At 41.3% G+C, this 21,845-nt stretch overlaps 1 protein-coding gene across 2 annotated transcripts in view; it reads right to left on the bottom strand.

Annotated features, from left to right (window-relative positions):
* The window catches only part of ptprn2 (protein tyrosine phosphatase receptor type N2), a 944,464-nt gene that overhangs the window by 23,813 nt on the left and 898,806 nt on the right, over positions 1-21,845 (bottom strand). For both annotated transcript variants that reach the window (XM_043690699.1, XM_043690698.1), the window contains 2 exons: positions 7,359-7,436; positions 1,431-1,550 (listed from right to left, as the gene is read on the bottom strand). In XM_043690699.1, the coding sequence (XP_043546634.1) occupies positions 1,431-1,550; positions 7,359-7,436 (198 nt within the window). The remainder of the gene's footprint in view (positions 1-1,430; positions 1,551-7,358; positions 7,437-21,845) is intronic.

Below are 21,845 nucleotides of genomic sequence, written 5' to 3'. Positions count from 1 at the left end.
GGGGGGAAATTGCGGTCTTTGAAGAAGGAGGCCTCTGGGTTGTACGATATTGGAACTGGTCCTCCTGGGAGCAGATGCGGCGGAGACGAAGGAATTGGGAATATGGGATGGTGTTTTTACAGGGGGCAGGGTGGGAGGAGGTGTAGTCTAGGTAGCTGTGGGAGTCGGTCGGTTTATAGTAAATGTCCGTGTTGATTCGGTCGCCCGAGATAGAAATGGAAAGGTCTAGGAAGGGGAGGGAGGAGTCTGAGACGGTCCAGGTGAAATGAGTTGCACTTGGAGTCTGAATCCGCATTGTACAGGTAATATGAGCCTCTCTCTCCCAGCCTCTCCATTCATCTGCCAGCTCACTCCACATGCTGCAGGTAGTGAGAATCACTGCAGAAAGCATGATGCAGGGACAACCAGCCAGACAATCCTGGGCTGCAACCCAAGAGCAAAGTGATCACAGCGTCAACAACATACGATGGAGCAGAATGCAAAGGAAAAGCTCATCTCGTATTCGACCTCACAAAGTGTTGGCTGACAGTCAAGTGCTCACAGCTTGTGCCAGCGATGTGGCTGCTTGGCAGAAAGTAAGTTGGAAAGAACGGAGAAATGGTATGCCATCAGCTTCCAGCCATGCCCTTTCACTGAAAACCTGGAACGTTTGCAATGAGAGCTAAAGCCTCAAACAATGCCATGCAACTTAAACCTTGAAACCTGTTGTTTACTGCTTTGCTTGGAGTTACTTGTAATGTGTGTGAACTGAAATATTGAGACTGTTTGAAAGAGCAGTTAAAGTTTGCATTGTCCTCAAAATAGCTAGTTTGTTACTGGAACATTGTCTGGCTTATCTTCCAGCCAGCTTTCTTTTCCAATTGCAATTACACTTGGATTATAAGATGGTATCATTCATTATAATTGTCCAGTCTAAATGATAACATGTACAAAGACAGTGCTTTAAGTCCATGACGTGTGTCGTTTGCCATAGGTGATGCATCAGAACAGTGGTCGTGATTGATGTCATGGCTATGCACAAAAAGAAAACAGCTAATTTACTGGGACTAATACAAAGTCATGAATTTAAAATTGTGAGGGCAAGGATATGAAATTAGGAGGATTAAAAAGGGAGTCACTCAGTGAAAGCAAGTGAGAGCAGGAAAGGGAATATGTAAATGGGTCCCACAGAAGCTTAGGCACTCTGAGAATCCTGGCATTGGGCCAGCTTGTTAAAACAGTACTTCTCAGATAGATGCTATCGTCTTAAATAATTTACAGTCTGGAAGGGACTGTTTTCACAAAATTCTTGGAAGGAGAAGTCACACATCAAATCAGGTACCAACATTGTAAACAGCTCATTTTAAAATTTGTTATTGCGGATGCTTGAATCACTGATATAATGAGAACCGAAATACAGATCATTATTGAATCACACTGTAGCACTTTACCTCATAGATGTGGTAGAGGTTTGAACCCTCATCTGGCCAATAGTGGTAGCATTGCTTGACTCCATTCTCTGTTAAGGGCGTCAGCATGACGATAACAACACAGCCATTCTCCCAAACCATCTGATGGGGAATATCAGAGACTGCAGTCACCATGTATGCATTAATTATTCTGCATTTATTATCACTGAGTCACGATGAGAAGTCATTCACACCAGGAAAATGTGAACAACTACTTAATTCACGTTTCACTTGCTGCTCGCCAACCTACAGTAAATATTCATACTGCAGCCTCCGTAGAAGTTTATTTTTGTCTCTAGTGTCCATATCTGGGTTGGAAATGACCAGGTCTTTCAAACTCAGTGCCTAGTTTCCTCAGTGTCCTCGTGTAGTGCTGGAATAATGTAATCATGCTAGATAACCCATTACCTATCATGTATGAGTTAGTTGCAGCAAACGATCTATAGATGGGTGTGGCTTATTATGACATTTGAATGGATTGCCATTAAAAATGACACTTTTTATGAAGGTTTCCACTAAACCTTAAAACAAAAAATAATTTCCAACTGTCATGCTATAATGTCAAATGCATGCTCTCATTATCTTGTCCTTTCTATTGGACTGGTACAGAGATCAGTGAAACCCTTAACAAAATGTGAAGAAATTTTTTTTATTGAAGTTATAAAAACATGATGATCAAGACTATCAAACAATCCTTCAATGACATACTCTGTATTCTGATGTCAATGCAAGCCACCCATGCACTTTGTGGAGAACCTGGCAGGGAAATTCACTAGTCCCATTAAAAATTAAAACTCAGTGCATGTGAAAAGCAATTAGAAAAGGTTTAGGGACAAGAGCATCAATAGACATTTCTAAAGTACACAGAGTTCATCTGAGCTCGGACAGTCTAAATGCTAAGTAATGAATGATTTGTATGTACCCTTTTTTTTATCAAGTTATTCTTAATTAGGTAAGAAGTCACAACCAAAGTCACTAATTAGATCAAGCAGGGTTCAGCACGTGAGCGAACAATTGAACCAAATAATTCAGGAGGGAGTGGAGGCAGCTTGGAAGGAAGTGAGAGAGGAGGGGCCGAGAGGGAAACGGAAGGGAAACGATTGAAGGCAAAGAGAAGGGGAAAATGGTAGGATAGATGGAATGGGGGAACAGGATGAGGGAGATGGGAATCTGAAAGGGAAGAGGAAGAGGGAAAAGCGGAAGGAGGAAGATGAGGGAAAGGGATACGGAAGGCCCAAAAGTGCTGAGTCAGGAGACTGTGAAGAAACCAGATCAGTAAAACAGGAAGCCAGGATCAAGATTTTTATTTATTCACGGGATGTTGGCATCGCTGGCTACATTAGAATTTATTGACTATCATTAATTGTTCAGAGGGCACTTAAGAGTGTACCCCATTGCTGCGAGTTTAGATTCATATGTAGGCCAAACCAGATAAAACTGGCAGATTTCCTTTCCTAAAGTGAAGTAGATGGGTTTTTATAACAATTGACAGTGTTTACATGGTCATATTGAGTTCATTTCTCATTCCAGGTTCTTACTACATTCAAACTTCAGCACCTGCTACTGTGGGATTTGAACTCAAACCCCTGGAGAGCCCCAGGGTGTTTTGGAGTATTAACCCAGTGACATTACTATCATACCACAATTTCCCCGAGGTCTTTGTAGGGAAAGGGGGAACAATTTTGACCAGCAAGCTCAGAATCCTTGCTCAGTAGTGGGGGGTTGGGGAGCAGAGTGTTCCCCATTGAAGGCAGAGTCACTGAAATAATTACCTTCCCTGTTGTTAATTGTTAGAAAAGGGAGAATTAGTAGGGGATGTAGTAGGTAGGAAGTACCACTGTGAAGGAGATTTTAGGGAATTATTTGAAAATACTTCTGTGCAAAATTGGAATAGACACTTTAAATAGCAGGTCAAAAGAGAATGAGTTGCAGGAGATCCGTTAGATTTTGTTAGGACACAGCTACCAGGGAGGGATCTTGTGGCACAGTGGTACTGACCCTACCCCTGAGCCAGGAGACTGGGATTTAAGTCTCATCTCCAGAGGTGTGTAATGAAGAAGGGTCATTGGACTCAAAATCATAGAATACCTACAATATGGAAGGAGGTCACGTTGCCCATTGAGTCCACACTGACCTTCTGAAGAGCATTCCACTCAGGCCCACCCTCCTTCCCAATCCCCGCATGTTCCACGGATAATCCATCTAACTTGCACATCCCAGGACAGAATGTGCAATTTCCTATGGCCAATCCACCTAACCTACACATCGTTGGACTGTGGGAAGAAACTGGAGCACTTGGAGGAAACCCGTGTAGACACGGGGAGAATGTGCAAACTCCGCACAGACAGTCGCCCAAGGCTGGAATCAAAGCTGGGTCCCTGGTGCTAACTACTGAGAAATTCGTGCTATCCATAAGTGTTAACTGTTTTCACTCCACAGCACTTTTTGGTTTTGTGTGTGTAATAACATACCAGGACAGGTCGATTAGAAAATATCTCTTAAAACTATTAGGCTCCAAGCTCGTCATAAACCTTTCCATTTAACCACCTTGCTTTCCTTCATTAAAGTGTTCCCTAAAACCTAACACTTTGTCTACACATTTGGTCACCTGCCCTGATATACGTGACTTTCATTGAAATCTTATATACATTATTGTTATGTGTTTACATCTGCAGGATTAAATCAATGGGTGGGAGTTACAATTGATCACACTGTATATCTCACATAGGGCAGTAGTGAGATCACATCTGGAGTACTGTATTTTAGTCTCTTGACTTAAGAAAAGATACATTTTCAAAAGAAGGATCAGAGAAGATTCCCTTGACTAATTCCTGAGATGATGAGGTTATCCTAAGACAAGGCTGACCTGTATGCATTGGAATTGAGAAGAGTGAGGGGGGAATCTTACTGAAACGTTTGTGATTCTGGAGGGACTTGGCAAGGGGGTTACGGAATGTTTTCCATTGTGGGAAACATGAACAAAGGGACACCACTTTAAAAAAAAGGTTCCCATTTATGAAGAAGATTCTTTTTCTCCCAGAAGGTTAATAGTCCCCATTGAATGGAGGGTGGAACATTGAGTCCTCTCAAGATTAATTTAGGTAGATTCATGATTGACAAGGGAGGGGCCAAATTATTTACTCCTGTTCCTAATTTGTATGTTCATATGATCCTCAGGAATACAAGGTGCTTTTGTTTTGTTATTGATGGTGAAGATAATGGATTTTCTGCTACCATTGGCTGCTTTGCATTTGCCTGGAGGAGCTGCATTTTATTTAAAGTCTGTATGAAGTTTCCTCTTTCATTCAGTTAATTTGCTACATTAGGCAAATGATTGAATTACACAAAGTGCAAATTCCATTCTAATTATTGAGATCTACATACAAAGTACCCATGGCAGGGATGATGGAGTTCATGGTCAGTGCAGTGCACTGATGTGTTAAATCAGAACACACCAACTTTATTCAATGAGTTGCATAAACCGATGCTCCCAGCTCTAACAACAGGCACTGCTCTTCCTGAGTTCTGCAGCCACTGAGTATGTTAAATGTGGTGAAGGCAGCACTAACGGTATTGCTATTTACCAAGTGAAATGAGTAACAATTCATTCATCAAGACCTGAATTTCTGAGCAGAAGAAAGGACTTTGTGCCCTAACCAAATGGCACCATGGCCCAAGTTCTGGAAGTCTTGCCCTGGAACCTGGCACTCACCATGTTCGTGAGGGCTTTGTTGATGAGGAGCTGGAGGTGGACACACATCCACAGACCATGGGGGTAGATGTACATTTGAAAGTGGAACTGTCTTTGATCAGGAACAAATTTTGCCAGACCAGCATCTGTCTATCGGCGATCAGTCAGCTCGAATAAGGTTGTCCTCCATAAGGGTGTCTATCTGTGGGTCTTCTGGTGGTTGAAGAGACCAATATAGGATCCACAGATTCTATTGCAGTGTGGGCATTGGTGGGTGGTAATGGTGATTGGAGGTGGGTGTGGTGTGTGTGCCTCTTTTTGCACAAGATTCTCTTCAATTAAATGGCATGGCAGGGACCATTTTCATGGTGTGTTGATCCTGCTGGATGTCATTTATCCAGTGATTCCAGTTTGTAGCTATGTCCCGTTGTTGATGTTGAATGGAATCTCTTGACGTTGATCCGGATGTTATCTTTGAGGCATTTCTTTTGGCCACTAAGGGCAAACTAACCTTCCTTCAGTTGGGAGGACATTATTTGTACGTGATGTATCATGAGTACATGATACATGGCTAGACCAGCTTCTGAAACATGACTTATAGCCGTTTACACTTTTTATGAAAAAGACTAAACCTACTGGAGTTGTCTGGAGGATTCAGATACCATTTTAAAGAGGTTCAGATATAACTCTTTGGGTTTGTTAATAGTAGACTTGGATGCAAGGAAAAGATGGATAAGGTCTGGCAAACTGTTAAGTTGTCAGATCATTTAATTTTGAAACAAATAATCTACAGTGACACTCTGTTAAAAAAAATCAGTGCTGGCCCTTTCAATAATTGCTAATTGGAAAAAGTCCAAGGCTAGCATTATATGATTCAGCTTTCATATAACCTATCATTATAGTGGGAGGCCTGTAGGTACAATTTGATTGACATTCCACATGGTTATGAATCATTAGCTGATGGGGTTATAAATATAAATGGTGAATTTATACAGGATTAAGTACTTGAAGGAATTTGTGAACTTTTATCAATGAATGTTTCTTTAACATCATAATGGTGTTTGTAATGGATCTTTGGAACTTTATTTTATTTCATCTCTGAATGACTCCTGAGGTTAACATGATGGAGACTGTAAAGGAAAAAGGGTGGTGAGTGGGGAGGTTAGATTTGTATGAGTTGGCATTCCATGGGCAAAGAGGCTACAATGAGAGGTAGGGGTCATGGGTTAGCACTAAATTGTCTTGGAGACTATGAAGTAGGTTCACATGGAGGATATTAGGAGCCATGGGGGATGCATAGAGGGCATGAGGATGCTTGGAGAGCGTGTTTACCAGAAGAGGATGTGAGGAGTGAGGCCTAAAGAGCCTTATTATTTTTATGATAACGACTCCCAGGGGTGTAACTGGTCAGACTCCAATTAACATCTGTCCAACTGCAGGCTCCTTTCCTCTCAGTTCCACTGAAACAGAAATCCAACATTTTTGAAAGATTTCTCCCCTGCTGATTTAGGGAGCTGCAAATATTCCCAACTCCGTACACATGACTGAGGAGCAAACATTCATCCCCAAGTCTCAATAATCATTATTTTGAATGTTTTCAGGAGTAAAAGCAAATAAGCCATTCCATGTCTCGAGAAACATCAGCAACAATGCTCTATGCAGTGGTTTAGGAGAAGACAGCAAATTATTAAATGCTTTAAGCTTTACTTATATTCCCAGATGGAATCTTCCATTACATCGCAGAACAATCTAAAAATGTGAGTTCTTTTTCACATTTTAATCCATTAGAGCCATTGATAATTTGCTACCCAAGAACACAAATTGCATTTTACGTTTGTGTGCTGCTCTATGTTAGAACTGAAGTACCATGTGTCTATTTTTTTCTGCATTCAAACACTACAGACATCCACCGAAGCAGAGTTTAAATTGGTTAAGTTTTGTTTTGTTCAATTTAATGGCAGAGGCGTTACTTTTGAAGCTATGTCTGTCGCATGGAGAAAACAAGATGTTTATCAAATATTTCACAGCTGCTTCACGATTTAGCTTCAAGTCAAATGGCAAATTAAAACATAATCAATGACCATGAATGAAATTATAACCAATGTGAAATATCAGATAAAACTAGTCCCTGAACCTGCAACATTTTATCAAGTTCCCATTCATTCAACTCCTTTGAACTTTACCTTGGAATACAAATAGTGCTTGGGCAGCATTCTTACCTGCCAGAAATCTGCAACAGTGGCAGGGAGGGGGCCTTGAGCCGCAATGTATGCGGGGTTCCTAGGGTCATGATCCATCTGAGTAGAGAGAAATGACAGGTATGGGGTTATTCTGGAAGGTTTATCACAGTTCCTCACACTCAGTTTTGCAATCCACAGTCATGTTCACTGGCAAATTGATCTATTGTGGAGGCTAAGTTCAACAGCAAAAAAGCAAAGTTAAAAATAAAGAATTTAGGAGTAAGGAATTATAAATACACGCAATGAAAGAAAATGAATGAATTCCATTTACATCCTGCTTTCAGGACTCCCACTTGTCCTAAAGTGCTATGCAATCTATTAAGAACTTCCCAAGTGTATTCAGTGTTGTAATATAAAATCCACAGCAACCCAGGTTGTGCACAGCAATGAGATAATAATTGGAGTATGTGTTTTATTTTAGTTGAGGAATAACTATTGACTAGGTAAAACGTGCTCGCTTTTTCATCAAAATACAAATGAGATCATTTGTACTTGAGAGATAAAAACAGTATCCTGGCTTAATGTCTCCTTTGAAAGATGCCAGCTCAGTGCTCCATCAGCACCACACTGAAGTGTCAGGCTCAGGTCTCAGCAGAGAGTCTTAAGACAAAATCTCTCCAACCAATAGACAATAGTGCAACCCAAGGAGAACCAGTTTGCTATTTTGAACAGCATTTACCCACTTCTAAGTGTGCTCAAATTTTCAAGCTTGTCTTACTCATTGTAAGCAAAATAAATCCTGTGAGATAAGATTCCCATAATCAGTAATGAAAGAGAGATGCAGATCAGAAATTAATTGGATGCATATTTAAGAATCAGGGGACATGGGAAAAGCAGCTCTGATGTATTCCTAAGGGATGCACGATTCAAAAGAATATGCAGCAGTATTAGAGTGCTGACTCGGGATTCCTTTCCGGATTATTGATAGGATTATATATTAATCATTGGACCATGACACAACTCGAGTCATATTATAGAAGATAGTTTTTCAGGGTTACAATCTGGATACATTGATATGAGACTCTGCCTCGTGGGGAGGTCAGGTTCATCTATCATTGATGGGAGAAATGTTTCTCATTATTTATTTTAGTAGTTTTCGTCATGCTTTTAAACTGTGCAATTCATACAACTACATTAGAAAAATGTAAATTATATATCCATATAAGACATATGTTTTCAAGATCCATGTGTAGGTTAGGTGCATTAGTCAGGGGTAAATGTAGAGTAGTAGGGTCAGGGAGTGGGTCTGGGTGGATTACTCTTCAGAGGGTTGGTGTGGACTTGGGCCAAGTTTCCACACTGTAGGGACTTTATCATTCTATGATAATGCACTGATGAAAGCTATAGCCCTCCTCCCTTCATGTTATATTCACCCAACTCCCAAACACTAGTACAAAAACAGAAAGTGCTAGAGAAGCTCAGCAGGTTTGGCAACATCTGCAGGGAGGAAAACTAGAGCTAACGTTTCGAGTCCAGTGACTATTTATTAGATGAGGGTTCACTGGACTCAAAATGTTCACTCTATTTTTTTCTCATTACAGATGTTTCGAGACCTGCTGAGTTTCTCCAGCAACTTCTGATTCAGATTTCCTGCATCCACAGTTTGTCGTTTTATTATCCCAAGTGCCAATATTCTAAATCTCCAGTTCTATATTTTTTTCAATTATTGAGATATCAATGGAAGCTGCAAATGTATAGAAACAGAAACATGCAAAGTGGAATCCTTTTCTTGTGTAAAGGGGCATAACCTTAGCCTTTGAATGCGAATGATGAAACGTTAGTTCTTCCTCAATGATCAACCTGTGACACAGTGCCTTAAATAGCAATTTAATGGATTCTGTTCAACTGCAGAAACAGCAGCAGTGAAAGATCCAGCACCCTCCGTTTCTCTATGTAGAAATCTGTGCATCAGAAGTTCCACTTAAAGACCTAGGTTATTAATTTTGGTGATAACAATGCATGCATTATATGTGATTAAAGCAGTTAACAGTGCAATCTTTTCATTCAAGTTAGTAAATTGGAGAAAATGTGAGCTTTCAGCTTTCAATTGGCACATTGTGTTTTTCTGCAGTGCTCCTGATGGCAGAACAATTGCTATAAAATTTTACATTGATTTTGTCAGTGAATCTGACATTGCAGAGTGCAGGGTGCACACCAGAAGGAATTTCCATGCTGTTCCAGCTTACCTGTTTTTCACAAAAGGGGTCAATTCCATCCTCGCCAGTGGCTGAACAATAAACCAAGTAAATGACCAATTCATCATATTGAAAATCCATATTAGGACCAGAGACAAAATAATAGAGTAATGTGAACTGCACTGGTTCACTGCTTTTTCTCTTTGTAGACATTAAGACTTTTCTTAATAACACCAAATATGTACTGGTAAACAGGATTTTCATTGCCTTTGTTTTGTTGCCACAGTTTGTCCCATGTACAGATCAATGTAAGATTAGATTAGATTAGATTACTTACAGTGTGGAAACAGGCCCTTCGGCCCAACAAGTCCACACCGACCCGCCGAAGCGCAACCCACCCATAACCCTACATTTACCCCTTACCTAACACTACGGGCAATTTAGCATGGCCAATTCACCTGACCTGCACATCTTTGGACTGTGGGAGGGAACCGGAGCACCCGGAGGAAACCCACACAGACACGGGGAGAACGTGCAAACTCCACACAGTCAGTCGCCTGAGGCGGGAATTGAACCCGGGTCTCTGGCGCTGTGAGGCAGCAGTGCTAACCACTGTGCCACCGTGCCGCCCGCCAAATGTATTTGGGGAGAAAGTGAGGATTGCAGATGCTGGAGATCAGAGCTGAAAATGTGTTGCTGGTAAAGCGCAGCAGGTCAGGCAGCATCCAGGGAACAGGAGAATCGACGTTTCGGGCATAAGCCCTTCTCCTGTTCCCTGGATGCTGCCTGACCTGCTGCGCTTTACCAGCAACACATTTTCATCAATGTATTTGGGACCATTTCTCTGACATCCTTTCGCCTACATTTGGGAGGAGCCTTTGTTATGGAATGGATGCCATCAGGATCTCTTATACTTGGCAGATGTAACTTATTTATCATTTTGACAACCAGTTCTTCATCCAGACACATGGAACAGCCATGGGACCAAATTTACCCCCAATATGCCAACATTTTCATGCACAAGTTCGAACAAGACTTCTTTGCTGCACAGGACCTTCAGACCAACTATACACCAGATATATTCACAATATTTTCTTCTTCTGGACGCTTGGTGAGCAGGCACTGAAACAGCTACACAATGATATCAACAAGTTTCATCCCACCATCAGATTTACCATGGGCTACTCTTCAGTATTTGTCTCATTCTTGGACACATGCATCTCATCAAGGATGGGCACCTCAGCACCTCACTCTACCGCAAGCCCACGGATAACCTCATGATGCTACACTTCTCTAGCTTCCACCCTAAACATATTAAAACAGTCATCCCCTGTGGACAAGCCCTACACACGCACAGGATCTGTTCAGATGAGGAGGAATGTGACGGACCCCTGAATGTGCTCAAGAATGCCTTCATAAGAACAGGGTACGATGCTGAACTCATCAATCACCGGTTCCAATGTGCCACAGCGAGAAACCATAATGACCTCTTCAGTAGACAGACATGGGATGTAACCAATAGGGTACACTTCGTTGTCCTGTATTTCCTGGAAGGGGAAGAACTATGCCATGTTCTTTGTAGTGTGCAATACATTATTAATGAGGATGAGCACCTCACCAAGACCTTTCCTACGCCTCCACTTCTTGCCTTTAAACAAACGCCAAACCTTAAACAGACTATTGTTCACAGCAAACTGATCTGTCTTCAGGGCAACATTGCCCACAACACCATTCAACCGTGTCATGGCAAGACGTGTCAGAGTGTCGACATGGATACTACCATTACACATGGGAATACCACCCATCATGTACACGGCAGGTACTAATGTGACTCAGCCAACAGCGTCTATCTCATATGCTGCAGGCAAGGATGCCCTGAGGCATGATACATTGGCAAGACCATGCAGACACTACGACAATGGATGAGTGGACACCGCAGAACAATCACCAGATAGAGGTGTTCCCTCCCAGTCGGGGAACACTTCAGTGGTCCGAGATATTCGGCCTCTGATCTTTGGGTGACCAAACTCCATGGCGGACTTCAGGATAGGCAACAACGCAAAGTGGTCGAGCATAGGCTGATAGCCAAGTTTGGTACCCATATGAGGATGGCCTCAACCGAGACCTTGGATTCATGTCACACTACGGTGACCCCACTACACTGTAGACACACACACACTCTTACATATTCTCCCACTCACGCAAATCCTCTCTCATTAACACACTCTCTTTCATACACATACATGTACACCCCCCACACTCACACCAACGCGCACACCCTCTCATTGGCTTATACTCCATCACATTAACATGTACACTTTACCAAGTACGCACACATGCCAACACACACTCTCTCATGCGCACTCACACTCACACACAAACACTCACACACACACACTCACTCTCTCTCTCACCCTCATGCACATGCTCACACATATACGTCCATGGGGTGAATTTGTATTTGCAGAATTATATCTGCAGATACATTTTATTTTGCTCAAAAATGCACAAACAGTAGGCAGTCAATTCATGTAATATCTTATAAATTCCACTTTGGAAATAGAATCAGTCTGACTCAAGATTGGGATAGAGACACACTCTAACCACACACCTTTAATGCATTGCCTAAGCTGAGATGTCACCTTTTTTTAATAAAACCTTGTTATCTTGAGAATGTGAATTAAAAGAAAGTCTGGGATTTACATATTAATGAACCAAAACCTGCAACTCATTCTAAACGATGAAAGACTTAAAAGCAACTAGGTTTGTTCAATATATTGTTTCAGTTGCATGACACTGTAAACGTTTGTTATAAATTCTGTGCCTTATCGCCCTGCTCCACAGCTACCTGATGAAGGAGCAGTGCTCTGAAAGCTAGTGCTTCCAAATAAACCTGTTGGACTATAACCTGGCGATGTGTGATTGTTAACTTTGTCCACCCCAATCCAACACCAGCTCCTCCACATCATTATTTTTCTGTGACACAATGTATTGGGAGGAGGTTCCTGATTTATGAAGGTCTGACTTACTAACACTTGTACTTATGAACGTGTTCCCATACAGGGGTGTAATTTTAATGATCTGATACACAAATGTTTCCTGTATTCCCAAATGTCTATTAATATTGTCTTGTGTTCCGACTTGCGTTCAAGTTGATTTGTGAACAGACTCCTGAACAGGACCCATTCACGACCTGGGGACTCTGAACTGGCCAAGATTCTGTGAAGGAGTTGGAGGACTCTGAGTAGCCTCCTGGCCAATGCCTTTACCTTGTCTGAATGTGTCATTTTCCATATAATGCTAAGAACATTCCAACTGTACCTCAAAACCAGCTCTGCACCATTCTAATCTCAAAAGGAGTAGAAATTTCCACCACTGTAATACTGTGCAGAGCTAAGCCTTTGTGACAAACTCTGTTCCTTAGCTACCAACTCCATCTGACTCTCTGGCAGCTATCCACAGTTGAACCAAATATGCATCCTGTTTGTGCCATATTTAACCCCGAGATATTTTGTCAATCTCACTCAAGGACTATTACTAAGAATTTCCACATCTGTAATATCATCCAGTTCCAAATGCTTGGATCATGAGATTTGCATAGTGGCTCAGTGGCTAACGCTACTGCCTCACAGCACCAGGGACCTAGGTTCAATTCCAGCCTCAGGCAACTGTGCAGAGTTTGCACATTCCCCTGTGTTGGCAAGGGTTTCCTCCCACAGTCCAAAGCTGCCCATAGTGTCAGAAGTGTGCAGGCTAGATGGATTAGCCACATACAGGGAAATACAGGGAACAGAGATGGGATGGGTCTGTGTTGGATGCACTTTGGAGGGTTGGTGTGGAAACAATGGGCCAAATGGCCTGCTTCCAAGCTGTAGGGATTCTATAATGAACTTATGTGTTGCCAAAACTATCATTGATGCCTTTCCACCTTTAGAATTGAGTATTCTAATTCATTCCTCCCCACATTTTACACTCTGTGAATGTGAGGATATCCAAAGATTTGCTCTCCACTAAATCCCATTTACTCATCTTTCCTTTACTCTCTGACTTGCACTGACCCCTGGTTAAGCAGCAAACCAATTTTAAAATGGTCATGTTTGCTTTCAAATCCCTCTATAAAGGCACTCCTCCCCATCTTTGCAATTTGTTTGATCCTCACACCCCTCTGAAGATATTTTCATTCCTCTAACTCTGGCCCAATTTTAATCATTCTGCCATTAGCAGCTGTATCTTCAGTTGCCAGGCTCCTGAACTCTCCACCTCCATCCCTAAACATTTCCACCTACATCATAGAATCATAGAGTACTGTGTCCAGTTTTGGTCCCCACACCTCAGGAAGGACATACTGGCACTGGAGCGTGTCCAGCGGAGATTCACACGGATGATCCCTGAACTGGTAGGTCTAACATATGAGGAGCGGCTGGGATCCTGGGATTGTATTCATTGGAATTTAGAAGATTAAGGGGAGATCTAATAGAAACTCAAAAGATAATACATGGCTTGGAAAGGGTGGACGCTAGGAAATTGTTTCCGTTAGGCGAGGAGACTAGGTAAAAACGAGGTAAAACCCGTGGACACAGCCTTAGAATTAGAGGGGGTAAATTCAGAACAGAAATGCGGAGACATTTCTTCAGCCAGAGAGTGGTGGGCCTGTGGAATTCATTGCCACAGAGTGCAGTGGAGGCTGGGACGCTAAATATCTTCAAGGCAGAAATTGATAAATTCTTGATGTCACAAGGAATTAAGGGCTACGGGAAGAATGCGGGTAAGTGGAGTTGAAATGCCCATCAGCCATGATTGAATGGCGGAGTGGACTCGATGGGCCAAATGGCCTTCCTTCCGCTCCTGTGTCTTATGGTCTTATAGAATGCCTACAGTGTGGAAACAGGCCATTCAGCCCAACAAGTCCACACCAAACCTCCAAACAGTAACCCATCCAGACACATTCCACTACCCTATTACTTTACATTTCCCCCTGATGAATGCACCAAAACTACACATCCCCGAACGCTATGGCCAATTTCACATGTCCAATTAATCAATTATGATGGAGGGAAGGTCATGGATGAGGCAGCTGAAGATGGTTGGGCCTAGGACACTACCCTGATATCTTACTTTCCTAACCTCAGATACTCCTTAAAACATATCTCTGTGCATTTTGACCTAAGATTTCATCTGTGAATATAAGCAAAATGTGGATCAACATCACACTTTTTTTATAATGCTTCTTTGAAGAGCTCTGGGATATTTTATGATGTGAAAGTTGCTACATAAATGCAAATTGTTGTCAAAAACTAATACATTTGTCACAGCTGAATGGCAGCAAGATGTTGAACCTAGGACTGGTATCTTATAAACTTTCCTCAGGGAAGATAAATTATTGCAATTAATCCTGGAATTAAATTTTCCTGTTAGCCCTATGGCTATTATCAGTATTCACTGCAGCCAATTTGACCACAAGCTTGCAGTATGGCATCCATGATCTGAATCATTAAACCTTTTTGGAAAGATGCTATCAGAACATGGTTAATGTGGCATCCAGGCTTTCAAGCTCTGGCATAAAAATATCAGCAGTCAAAACATTAACCTCCAACTAATTTTGTTAAAGGACGCATTAGAAATGGGAACAAACAGATAGCCACTTTTAAGAATTCTGACTAGTCTCAAAAAACTGGTCCTCAAAGTAAATTCACATTTTAATAGTTCTACAAGTTGATGAAGTTATTTGGAATTAGAATACTTTTCACTTTTAGATTGCCTATTAACTGCAAGCAGCGAACACTAGCAAAGAAAATGTGTTTCAGTTCTTTACCAAAATGAATAATCATTTTTTGTGCCTGCTTCACATATGTAAGAAACATCAGGAGAAGTGGTAGTTTATAATAAACTCCATTCTATCCACAATCAGTTGTCCATTTCATTATCAAAGTCTGAACCAGCTGACATAATATGCGTCAAGCTGATAATTTTGACTTGGCTTAAAGTTCTGACTGTCACACAACGGATTTCCAGTGTAAATCTCTGCAAAATGCACAAAGAAAAGTCACAAGCTCCTCACACAATCTGATTGTCACTTGAATGGTACGCAGCCAGCAATTACAGCATGCAGAATAAGGAAGGAACATAAAGGGAGATAGCACGTTCTCCTAATATCCTAGCAACACGTAACACATTCCTAATGACAGCCTTTTGTAAACAGCTGTAATTTTTCATAGTGTAATTAAAGTGAGACCTTGTATTAGATTCTCCAGGCTTGGGGAATGTATTTTGTCCTTCTCTCTGCTTTCTTTTTTATGAATTTAATGTAAATCAGCGGTTTCCATGATGTAGGTGTAGCCTGACATCTTTCAAAATGCCACTGGATAAACCAACTCGCTCAGCATTACAGCTTTCTATTCACCATAGTAACTGCACAACTGAAAATAATTGTGAGGATTAAATCCCTGAGATCTCAGTAAAGAAAAGAATTACTGTCATACCTTGTAATTTTGTTGGACTACGAAAAACACCCGGATTAATAGGATGTAAGATAAACATTGTGCAAAATTAACTTGCTTAAAGTGACAGAATGGAAGAACAGATCCCTTTAAGTCAATGCCAATCAAATGTAGGCAAGGTCAAAATACAATTACAGGCGAGTCAAGCTGATGTGAATGGTTGCTCTATCTGATGATCGCCTCCATGTAGTCAACAAGCAGAGCAGATGGCATATGTCTGAGGCAGAATATACAGCATTCCCTGCTTTAGAGATGAATGCAGGAGGAGCAAAGCAGTTGCCTGACGCCAGTTTGGGGCAGTTGTATCAACTTACTTTCCTGAAGCAAAATGGAACCAGAAGAATGCAAAGAAGAACTTGAAGAGAAAATAGATCATGTGCTATAATTGCCTAAAATTAATCTTAAACGATTTTTAAATTTATTAACTCATGGGATGTGAGTGTTGCTGGCTGGCCAGCATTTATTGCCCATCCCTAGTTGCCCTTGAGAAGGTGGTGGTGAGCTGTCTTCATGACCGCTGCAGTCCACCTGCTGTGGGTTGACCCACAATGCCCATAGATGGGAATTCCCGGATTTTGACCAAGTGACAGTGAAGGAATGGCGATATATTTCCAAGTCAGAATGGTAAGTGGCTTGTCCTTCTGGATGGCAGTGGTCATGGCTTTGGAAGACTTTGGAACATACTGTCTAAGGATCTTGGTGAATTTCTGCAGTGCATCTGATAGATAGTACATGCTGCTGCCACTCAGTGTCGGTGGTGAAAGGAGTGGATGCTTGTAGATGTGATACCAATCAAGTGGGCTGCTTTGTCCTGAATGGTGTTAAGCTTTTTGAGTTGTTGGAAATGCACTCTTCCAGGCAACTGGGGAGTATTCCATTATACTCTAGTCTTGTGTCGTATAGATGGTGGACAAACTTTGGGGAGTCAGGAGGTGAGTTATTTGTTGAGGCATTCCTAGCTCTTGTAGCCACTGTGTTTATGTGGTGAGTCCAGTTGAGTTTCAGGTTAGTGGTGACCCCCAAAATATTGATAGTGGGGGATATAATCATGGTAGCACCATTGAATGTCAAGGGGTGGTGATTAGATTGTCTCTTATTGGAGGTGATCTTTGCCTGGCATTTGTGTGGCATCAGCGTTTCTTGCTACTTGTCAGCCCAAGCCTAGATATTGTCCAGATCTAGCTGCATTTCAACATGCTTCAATATCTGAGGAGTTGTGAATAGTGCTGAACATTGTGCAATCATTGGTGAACATCCTCACTTCTGACCATATGATGGAGGAAAGATCACTGTGAAACAACTGAAGATGGTTGGGTCTAGGACACTACCCTGAGGAACTCCTGCAGAGATGTCCTGGAGCTGAGATGACCAATCTCCAACAATCACAACTATCTTCCTATGTCGAGAGTGTGGTGCAGATTCCTGATGAAGTGCTTTTGCCCAAAATGTGGTTTCTCCTGCTCCTCCAACGCTGCCAGACCTGCTGTGCTTTTCCAGCACCACACTCCTGACTCTAATCTTCGGCATCTGCAGTCCTCATTTTTGCCTAGTTATCTTGCTATGTGGCAAGTTTGACTCTAACCAGTGGAGATTGGTCCCCCGACTCCCATTGATTCCAGTTTTGATAGGGCTCCTTGATGCCACATTTAATCGAATACAGCCTTGATTCTAAGGGCTGTCAGAGTCATAGAGATGTACGGCACGGAAACATACCCTTTGGACCAACTCGTCCATGCCAACCAGATGTCCCAACCTAATGTAGTCCCATTTGCCAGCACTTGGCCCATATCCCTCTAAACCCTTCCTATCCATACACCTATCCAGATGTCTTTTAAATGTTGTAATTGTACCAGCTTCCACCAGTTCCTCTGGCAGCTCATTCCATTCACACACCACTCTCTGTGTGAAAAGGTTGCCCATTAGGTCCCTTATATACCTTTCCCTCTCACCCTAAGCCTATGCTTTCTAGTTCTGGACTCCCCCACCCCAGGGAAAAAACTTTCTCTATTTATCCTATCCATGCCCCTCATGATTTTATAAACCTCTGTAAGGTCACCCGTCAGCCTCCACTAAAGCGAAGCTTGGGAGAGGGGTGACAAGCTAAAAATCTTACATATAAACATTATGGGAGATGAGAATCACCATTTAACTCTTTGATGTCGCTCGGGTGTTGAAAATATGTAACCTCTCTTTACATTCCTCCCTTTTTGGAATGCAGTGATTGCTAGCCATGTAGAGAGATGGAATTTTTCCATGTCTCTGTGTCAGGAACACTTGTAATCAAAATACATGAAACAGAAATTTGGTGTAAAATAGGGCACAAATGCAAAACACCTGAGTTACCTCAACCTTCTATCCTGTTTACATAATTCAGCTCCTTGTGATTTGGATGTGAATTCCCTGCAGCTACAGTGGTTTAACATGAATGTGAAATCAAATCACGAATTTGAGGTGCATCAGGAAGCAAAGCAATCAGCCTGGTATATTGTTATAATCTTTTGATCAATTTTTTTAAAAAGTGCGTTTGGAGAGCTGCTTTGTGCATTCTGTTTATGTGAATGCGTTTTTATGGTACAATTCACATTAAATATTGGGAAATCTCAATGACTGTATGCTCTCAAATGGACTGTGGCTAATATGTGGATATTTAATTTTCATACAGAAAAAAAATGGAAGATATGGTGCAAACTCTGCACTTTCCTTCGGTCATGATTGTTTAAGGCACTTGTTTTTAGCTTAGGCTGATCTAATTGACAAAGTTTATCTGGAAATGAACACAATGCAATAAATACATTTTATAAAATTTTATAAGAAATAAATAAATCAGACGGGTGAGTTCTAAATAAAAAAAGTCATTTCGTCAAACCAGCTGGTTGTTAATGAGCCTGCCACAAAGCTCCATAATACCTCTCCCTTGAGTAATCTAACATATTACATTATTAATTATGAAACATTGGAATGCAAATGTATATATTCCAACAATGAAATTCTCCAAATAGCAAAATAAACCCATTCTTGATTTTAAAAAAAATTACCAGGAAACATATAAGAGAGCTAAATCAGGTATGTGCAATCTTCACCTCATGGGTGAATAAAAAAAAATTATGTGGTCTTCATGGCTTATTATTTAATCTTTTTAAAATGTTCACTTATTGCTTTAATCATCTGCCTAAGTATCATTATTGAACATTTTCTATTTAAACACAAATGGTAGCAAGTTAATCATACCTTGGAACCCATACTCAGGAGTTTAAAACATCTAAGCCTTTAATGCACTCGGCAATTTCTTGCTGCCACTCTCTCTGTGAGGACAACAGCTTCCTATTTATTGAAACCACCTCTCCATTCAGCAGCAGAGATTACTTTTTATTCACCAATGGCTGATTTCACTACACTTTAATAATGACCGGGATATATTGTTAAACTGCAGAGAGTTCAGAAAAGATTTACCAGGACGGTGCTGGAATGGAGGGTTTGAGAATGTAAAAATAGACTGGAAAGGCTGGGACTTTTTTGACTGCAGTGCAGGAGGTTGAGCGGTGACCTTATCGAGGCTTATAAAATCATGAGGGACATAGATAAGGTGAATGACAAGGGCCTTTTCCCGAGGGTGGTGAGTTCAAAATTAGGAGACATATTTTTATGAGTGAGAGGAGAAAGATTTAATGAGGACATGAGGGGCAACATCTCTGCACAGATAAGTTCATGAATAAGAAAGTGATATGGTTCAAAGGTAAGCAGGTGGGACTAGGTATGTTTGGGAACACGGCCGGTGTGGATTGGTTGGATTGAAGGGTGTGTTTCCATGTTGTATGACTCTGTGACTCCATGTAATTATCACAATTTTGTTCTATGCTGTGGTTCTTCTGACGTTGTCATTGCAAGTCTTTCTTCCTCAACTTGCATCGAGCTGAATAAGTGCTATTTTTGATTTTCTTACGTATTGTTTGACAAAGATAGGGATGGAGTAGGCTTTACTCTTTATACTGTATCTATGCAACTTGATTTTTTTTAAAAATCAAAGGCATATTTTAACACAATCCGAGATGCATGAATCAGAAGGTCACTGAAACCCCAGTTCTATCGTCGCTTTGTTTTTGTGTATGTTTTCAAAACTAAAATCGTTTAAATCAGATTACAAACCTGATATTTTTAAAACTTATCTTGAAATGTTAACTCATTTTTTTCTTTCAGATCTGGACTAACCAGCTATATATTTTCTACATTGCTGTTAGATTGTCATAATGAATTGTTTTCCAGCCCACTGGTATTAGCATGACATACATATAACTCACATGCAAATTCAAGGGTAGTGGGGATGTTTTCTGATGCTCTTGAATTTTACACTTCTCCAGGTCATTTGGGCATTTTCAATGGCTTCAGGTGAGAACAGAAAGTTCTTAGTCACACAGGAATACAATTCTACCATAGTATCATAAGAACATAAGAAACAGGAGCAACCATAGGCCATTCAGCCCGTCAGACCTGTTTGCTATTCAACAGGATTGTGGCCAATCTGCCCCAGGGTCTTAACCTCTGCTTCATGCCAGCTCAGCAAAATCCTCAACTCCCTGATATTTCAAAAATCGACCCACCTCTTCTTCACATACTTTCAGTGATCTAGCCTGCAGAACTCTCTGGAGTCCAGCATTCATTAACCTCTGTGAGAAGAAATTCATTCACATCTCAACTTGAAATGAGAGCCCTCTTAGTCCGTAACAATATTCCCTAGTTCAAAAACCCACTACTCATGGAAACAGCTTCCTGACATCCATCCTGTCTAGCTCCTTGGAATTTTGTACGATTCAATATGATAAACCCTCATTTTTCTAAACATTATTGAATAAGGTCCTAACCTGTTTAGCTGTTCTTACTAAGTCGACCCCTTCCTCTCAGGAATTGGCCCTTGAATTTCTTGTGACCTACCTCCAATGGCAATACGTCCTTTCTTAAATATTAATTAGAAGATGCTGGAAACACATAGGACAGTCAGTGCCTGAATGAGATGGTTAAGTGATTCTTCAGGCGTCTAGTTTTTGCACAAAAATGCACAAGCAAGAATTCTCTTGTTTGATTCCCAGCTCCATCCTATCCTAGCTCATACAGCACGACTCTTCCTTGCCTCCATCTCTTTGCCTTCATTGGTATCTGATGGAAGGCTACTCCATTGTTCTCCTATGCTGAAGGATTTACTGCATTTTCATTGACATTTCATAGCTTCCACTTGCATTTCCTCTGTATGAAGCGTTTTAATTCCCTGGCTTTGCCGCACGACTGCGCTGTGATCACAAATGTCCACTGAAAACACTCAACCAACTCAACTTGACAGAAGCCTCTGTTTAACCCAAGGTGCACACTTTTAAAATTCAGTGGCAGCACCGACAGTGCTTTTTGAGAACGGATAATTGCCAGATGAAAATGATAGTGTATGCTTAATCCTGCACGGCATTTCTCAGCACTGTTGGCATAAGTATTTGACCGTGACACACTATTAAAGCAGCTGATTGTACTCACAGCTCAGAGGAGTCAAAGCTAGATTCAGAGGGTTCCAACTACACTGTGCACTGGTTGGCTCTGCAATTTACATATTAATTATCTCCTAATGCACTCTACACAATTATATGGCATGCACTAAATTATAGTGGGTTGAGAAATGGAATGTGGAGTGTACAGAAAAGTCTATGTTTCCCATCAGTCCACTCTGACAAACCTGACTCCCCCACTCACCCCAGTTTACTTCTTGGTTCTGTTAATGGTTGGAATCAAAAAGGGTGGCACTGGAAAATCACAGCAGATCAGGCAGCATCCGAGCAGCAGTCTGAGTCGACGTTTCA

Source organism: Chiloscyllium plagiosum, chromosome 5 (assembly GCF_004010195.1).
Source record: "Chiloscyllium plagiosum isolate BGI_BamShark_2017 chromosome 5, ASM401019v2, whole genome shotgun sequence".
Lineage (NCBI taxonomy): Eukaryota > Metazoa > Chordata > Chondrichthyes > Orectolobiformes > Hemiscylliidae > Chiloscyllium > Chiloscyllium plagiosum.
This window is presented reverse-complemented; position numbering and strand designations above follow the sequence as displayed.